The sequence below is a fragment of the Musa acuminata genome, chromosome BXJ2-6, assembly GCF_036884655.1.
Source record: "Musa acuminata AAA Group cultivar baxijiao chromosome BXJ2-6, Cavendish_Baxijiao_AAA, whole genome shotgun sequence".
NCBI lineage: Eukaryota > Viridiplantae > Streptophyta > Magnoliopsida > Zingiberales > Musaceae > Musa > Musa acuminata.
Genome location: NC_088343.1, coordinates 3,778,604 through 3,785,000, shown reverse-complemented (window position 1 = coordinate 3,785,000; position 6,397 = coordinate 3,778,604). Strand labels below are relative to the sequence as shown.

At 40.7% G+C, this 6,397-nt stretch overlaps 2 protein-coding genes across 3 annotated transcripts in view; both read left to right on the top strand.

Moving 5' to 3' along the window:
- LOC135614279 (probable ATP synthase 24 kDa subunit, mitochondrial) overlaps positions 1 to 2,419 on the top strand; it is a 5,590-nt gene extending 3,171 nt beyond the window's left edge. The window contains exons 4-7 of the mRNA XM_065111463.1: positions 222 to 332; positions 1,276 to 1,422; positions 1,824 to 1,946; positions 2,171 to 2,419. Coding sequence (XP_064967535.1) covers positions 222 to 332; positions 1,276 to 1,422; positions 1,824 to 1,946; positions 2,171 to 2,234 — 445 coding nt within the window. The 3' untranslated portion in view covers positions 2,235 to 2,419. The remainder of the gene's footprint in view (positions 1 to 221; positions 333 to 1,275; positions 1,423 to 1,823; positions 1,947 to 2,170) is intronic.
- A 1,154-nt stretch (positions 2,420 to 3,573) lies between these two features.
- LOC135614278 (uncharacterized) lies at positions 3,574 to 6,062 on the top strand. Of its 2 annotated transcripts, none has more exons than XM_065111462.1 (3): positions 3,574 to 4,311; positions 4,748 to 4,862; positions 4,960 to 6,062. In XM_065111462.1, the coding sequence occupies exon 1, from the start codon at positions 3,673 to 3,675 to the stop codon at positions 4,276 to 4,278; it is 606 nt and encodes a 201-aa protein (XP_064967534.1). In that variant the 5' UTR covers positions 3,574 to 3,672; the 3' UTR covers positions 4,279 to 4,311; positions 4,748 to 4,862; positions 4,960 to 6,062. The 2 variants fall into 2 exon arrangements, with proteins under 2 accessions (XP_064967534.1, XP_064967533.1); XM_065111461.1 differs by having other exon boundaries at positions 4,745 to 4,862.
- The last annotated feature ends 335 nt before the right edge of the window (positions 6,063 to 6,397 follow it).

Below are 6,397 nucleotides of genomic sequence, written 5' to 3'. Positions count from 1 at the left end.
GTCTTATATTTGATTGATTAAAAATATTTAAACTGCTCATTTAAGACTCCAGCACTGTGTTGTGTTTTTAAGCTGATGCAAACTACAGCATGTGGCTGACTCTAATCATCAACTAATGTGATGTTGCAGGTCTTTTTATGAATTATGTCATACTTATATGTAACGTATCTGTGGTTAAATCATTTCTTTTTGTTTAATGACTTATAAAATTGGTCATGCAGGGCAAATCTGCTTTCAGAATCTCAACGGATAAAATACACAATCGAGCAACATACACAAGGCATTCCTGATGCTAGAACATACTTGTTGACACTACAGGAGATACGGATCAAGTATATTTTATTTGTGGCTTATTTATTAACTATAATAAAGTCATCTATATTCATTTGCTTATGTCTTAGTTTTCTCATAATCGCTAATCTTGTACTTCTGACAAAATAATGCTACAAGATGCTCACAGTTACCCAGGAAAAGGTCAAAATAACTAGGAATAATGAATTTTATTCCTGATGGCTGATCACAGGTTTGTTAGTGAGAAGTTCTAAATATCTTTGGAAGGTATGCTTAGGAAATTGACTGGGTTATAAAAAATTAATGAATTAATAAATATAATTAAATACCCAAAGTTTTCTTATGTTACAATGGAGTTTGGAAAAGGAAATTGCTAGAGAATTGTATGGTTCCATGTAATGCCAGCAGACTGACTGGAGTTTATGGACACATTGCTTTAGCAAGTTAACAACTATAAAAAATCCTTAGAATTATTTACTGGAAGAGTGGAGTTTATGGATCCATGACAAAGGCTTAAACCTGTTTATTCAGTTGTTGCACTGATAGAATTTAGAGTCCTTGAAGAAAAAAAAAAGGATCAAATTTATAATATCAGTTTCAAAACTCCTGCATCGGAGTACCCGTCTGGAAGTTTTAACTCATGCCTCAAATTTCAGTTATCAAAAGAAGATATACTAACAATTACATAATACAAGAAAAATGAATGTTAATAAAATTTGTTAAGACATCACTTTCTGTTATTTTGTAGATCTTTAGCTACAAAGTCTTGATAGGTCTAGCTTAGGCTGAAACTTAAATTAACATATATTTGCTATGTGCCACTGAACTTTTATTGATAGCTATGTATTTTGGAATCACCTTGAGAAAACAACATTTGACAGCCTGTTTGCTTGAACATGTATTTACAAAGTAAATACTAAATGCTTAGAAAACATTGCTCATCATCTTCTCTTATTGATGAGAATTGTGCATTTGCTTTGTCAGGAATGGCCTTACAGATGATCTTGGTGCTGAGGCTATGATGATGGAAGCCTTGGAGAAGGTTGAGAAAGAGATCAAGAAGCCACTGCTGAGGTCGGACAAGAAGAACATGGCTTTGCTCTTAACTGAATTTGACAAGATCAATAAGAAGTGAGTTTTAAATCTGTTTACTATGTTAGCTATTTAAATCTTGCATGACTAGTTGTGGTTATCGGATAAACTGCTGCCTGGTCATATTGTGCATGTTTCCAAAAGAGTGTTTGTATCAGTTAAATCCAACTGATACCATTTATGGTAAATTGTGCCCTCTCAATAGAAGCTACAGTTATAGTTATAACGAGATCAATTGACTTGATCTAGAGAATTATGACTTACCCATCAGTGCCACAGAGATGTTTGCCTAACCTATTGATCCCTGCAAGTTTTTATATAAGATTTAACATCAGTCTCAATGTCATCATTTGCATTATGAAGGCCATTACATTTACCTGCTTATATTTGGTGCACTAATTGAATGTTAACCTTGTCTACATTTCTGAAATTTGAATTAGACTGGGAATTAAAAAGGAAGATCTTCCCAAGTATGAAGAACAGTTGGAACTCAAAATTGCTAAAGAAGATCTGCAGGGTCTGAAGGAGGAGGTAACCGAAGCAATGGAATCCCAGCTTAAAAGGTTGGTCTCATCTCCTTGATAGAGGTTAAAAGTAAATATTCCTCACCAGAAGACAATTGAGAAATTTATCATTTATTCATTTTACAGAATACAAATTGAGAAATCTACAATTTAATCATTTTACCTTCTTTGAGGCATATTTTTAGCTATTTTTGATGTCCTAGACCTGTGTTTTTTAGTTATTTCAAGGTATAAGTTGTGCTAATTGCTCATAACTCTTGCAGGGAGGAGTTCAAGGATGAGCAGATGGTTGAAGTCAAGTCGTTGGATATTAGGAATTTTATCTGAGATTTTGCTTAAAAGTCTATTGTCTAAAGTTCTATTGTCTAAACCCTGAAGGCAAGTTTTTCATTTCTGTGCTTTCAAAGTAAGTTGCTACAACCAGCAGCAATAAGCTGCTTAACATGGACGCTGTTGACGACCTGACCTTTGCATTTATCCAAAAATAAGCTGCTGAATGTGCCATACATTAATTATTTTGTGATTAGAGCTGGTGACTGGTTAGCATAGAGGTGCTTCTCTCCCATGGCCCAAATTTCTGTTTCATCAGAGATCCGCGGTATGTCAACTATTTATGTGCGTCTCTCCCCACTTCATAATAGTCGCACCACGTGGTATGTCAACTATTTATGTTTGAGAAAAATGCATTTCCTTTTGTTGACTTTATACCTTTAACACAAGTCATCTCGCTCTAATGCTTAGATTCTCGAAGCCCCCCCAAACCATGTGCCCAACACAAATAGAATCCGAATTCTACAGACTTTTAGAAGAAACAGAAGCTTTATGTTTAACATCCAATGCCAATAATTCCTTCGACCGTGTCTGCCTATAGCAAAAGCTAATTAACTTGGGGAAGCCACGAAAGAAGAAAGACGCAATTTCCATCACAGCGACCGCCAGCCATATTTCAATTCCCCGACAATATGTCTTCTTTCCGACACCAACCTCTCAATTAATAGAACATCCAGCTAATTGCATTCGATTGTTAGATTTTACTTCTTGCCAACTCTTCCCAATGGTCCCCCACGGTTTGATGATTCAATACGCTACAAGCTTCCTCCAAGTAACAATGGGCCGCCCGCCATCTTTCGGCATAAAAAATAATACTACGATATTTTATGGTAGATTGAGACCCGAACGCTAATAGTAAAGATTTTTATGGAACATTTTGATGCCATCAAAGTGACAACTAATGTTTGGGTGGCGTGGGGGGTCCCGACAAATAATGATGGCTGGAGCCGGCTCTCCCAATTCGCAAGAGTCGGATCTTTCGTCAGCAATAATACCCCATCCTTTTATTATAATCTTCTAAATTCTGCTCACCACAGGTGCCTTCACCGCCTGCCGTGTGTACATCGGCATCTCCGCTCTATGCGCGCACGTCCTGCTCAATGGCAATCTCGCAATAAATAGAAAGGTAAGGCTCGTTATCGACGCGTGGAGACCACCGGGCGGCGCATGGTGAGATCCGTTGCTTGGGAGTCACGCGTCCTGACTGACTGCGTCGGAGTCAACTAACCCGCATCCGACGGCCGCTGTGGTTGAACCAACCCGTTCTCACCGAAAGTGGTCTTTCATTACCACCTATGCCCTGACTCGCTGGCTATAAATACCACGCCGGAGTTAAGCTGTGTTTGCCAAACTCGATAGACGGGAAGCCCACAGCTCTCCAACCAGTCAGGTACTTCTTCCGTTTCGGCTTTGACTTAGAGAGAGAGAGAGAGAGATGGCGACGTCTTCAAGAAGATCTAGCGGGCCGGTGCTCCCTTTCCGGCGATCGATCTCGCCCGGAGGAGGCGGTACTGCCTCCGCCTTCGCCTCCTCCTCCTCCAGTTTCACCGCTCACTCTGCAGCCTCCTTCTTCCACCACCATCAACACCACCGATCCGCCTCCCCCACCCGTGTCCACTTCGTCGGCGCTGCTCATCCCCCAACCCCCTCCGTCCGTCTGTCCTTCGACCGGTCCACCTCCCCTGGCCGCTCCCTAGCCGCCCCCGACAAGCGATCCGTAGCCCCTGCCGCCGCTACCGCCCGCCGCACCTGTCTCTGCTCCCCCAGCACGCACCCTGGATCCTTCCGCTGCAGCCTCCACAAAGGCCTCAACCTGCACCACCACGGCCACGTCGCCGCCGCTTCGCCGTCCAATAGGCTCAACGCTCGACGGTCCGCTATGACTAACTCGCTGGTCCGGATCGGGGCCGTGGAGGGCGAGTGGGTAAAGCGTGCCCTCGCTGCTCTCATCCGCCCCTCCTCCCACCAGCAGCGGCGGCGGGCAGGGTTCCAACCCCGCCCCAGCCGCCTCTCCCGGATGTCCAAGGCCGACGATCTCTGATCCCCGCCGTCCGATCCACAGATCTCGTACCAGGTTCGTAAATATCATTCAAAATAATAAATATTTCATCACCTCTCCTCATCGTCACCGCGGAGATTCGCCGGCGACCGCGATCCAGATCTTGGAGCGTTTCGGAGTTCGGATTTTTCGGATTACTTCTTTTTGTTCATAGCATTTTGTACCAAGAAAGACAGGGAAAAAATAATATCTCGAGTGGGGCGGCGAACAGATCAAGCCGTTCGTTTGTACATACTCTTTTGTGGCAGGCGTTGATGCTGCCAATTGAACAAACAGATTGAGTCGAACCGAGACTAACTCCTTAAAGTAAAAGAAAAATCCTTAAAAAATCATTTAATTTGCTCTAAATAACCTAACATTGATTCATTTTTTTCTAATTATGTTCGAGAAATAGTTTCTTTGGGTGGCAATTAACCGAGTGTGATGTTGGGTTGGTTATGCATTGCAGCAGAGCTAACGTGTTCGTCCGTTCCGTTATGCTTACCGTTGGGCGTCGTTTCCGTCGCCGTCGGTGTAAACAGCGTCACCACCGTCGTCCGTCGTATGCGCGTCCTTTGTTCCGTGAGGTAAAGAATTATCTTTTTTGTGTTATAATTTTTCTGCTTTATTGTTATTGTGCATTATTTGCTTTTATAACTGTCTAATTCAATCGTTCTCTCGTAGTTTTCGTTGCAGGACCGGTGGGAATTTTGACTTGGAATTGCTCAGAAAAGAACACAGATGATTAACATCAATAATAAATAAATATATATTTCAATCAGTTCACTATATTATTTCCAAATAAATAAATTAATTGAAAATTTTGGGGACTAAAAAGTTGCAAGTTGAAACTACGCAAGGAATCAGATCTGACCCACTAAAGGAAGAAAGGGACACTAGGGACAAAAGAGACTGGCCAACTAAAACACTTCCATCTCGAATTGATGTTAGAATTTTAGCCTCGGAAGGCGCTGGAAGTAACACATGCCGATTGCCGCAGTAATGGGCCTTGGACTTTGACGGCGTCCGAGGTCGGTTGGAAATGGTCAATGTGACCTTCTCGTGCGTCGCACAAGAAGCGGTGGAGAACCGCCTCAGGGCCCCTATGGCCCCATATGAGGTTAACATGACATCATCATTTCCGACTCACCGGTTCTTCGACATAACATTTGTGACAACATACTGCCGACGGAGCTTCGCGGATCAGAGTGGGTGGAAACATATTAGGAGTGACGCGGAGAAGTTGATTCAGCCGATCGGAATGATTCACTAATTTTCGAATCTTTAAAAAATAAAAAAATAATTATTTATTAATAAATATGATTTATTTTTTTAAAAAAATATTATACATATTAAAAAAATAAAATCCGATTTTATTATTTTTAAAATAAATATTATATATATTTTAATATAGTTGAAATATATATTAATTTTGAAAAAAATTATCAATACAAACATATCTAATTTATACCGAATGAGTATCAATATAATCAACAACGACACACAAGATATAAACCTTTGGTTCACACGGTAGGCAACCTGAACTTAGCACTGCAAGTGAGAAAAGGAAGAGCTGCTTTAGAATAATGTGGCTATCAAGTCAACGTACGCCGCTCTTGTAAGCTTCCCATGGTCCGTTTGTATGGGGTGTGCTTGTTATTCTACGGAAAATATTACATATGGCAAAAGACGTTTTGTACTCTGACAAGCGACTGGGAGTTGTAACTGTCAGAAATAGTGTCGACTTATTCAAGATGGAAATCTGCCCTTTTCTTTTCTTTTTTCTAGATTGAGTTTTAAAGATCAAATGAAAGATCACTTCTGTTCAACCTCTAAATAATATCAAGAACAACTCGTAATATCGTAATTATTGGGATGGGTTACATAGATGCTTTACTACCACTGGTAGAAAACTACACTATCACAATACAAACTCCGATTCCTTTTCCGGCTAATGCAAGCTAACTTTAACACCGTTAATGTTGATCCTAACTTGGAAGAAAAGGATGAAAGATTACTCTATATATATATATATATATATATATAATTCGGGTTGAGTTATCCGCCCAATAGGTCAATGGTGAGACAACCATTATCTTCTTGTAGACATCATGACGATCAC

Bases quoted from the DNA above. Each gene is read 5' to 3' on its own strand.
- LOC135614278 (XM_065111462.1), top strand. From the start codon at position 3,673: ATGGCGACGTCTTCAAGAAGATCTAGCGGGCCGGTGCTCCCTTTCCGG.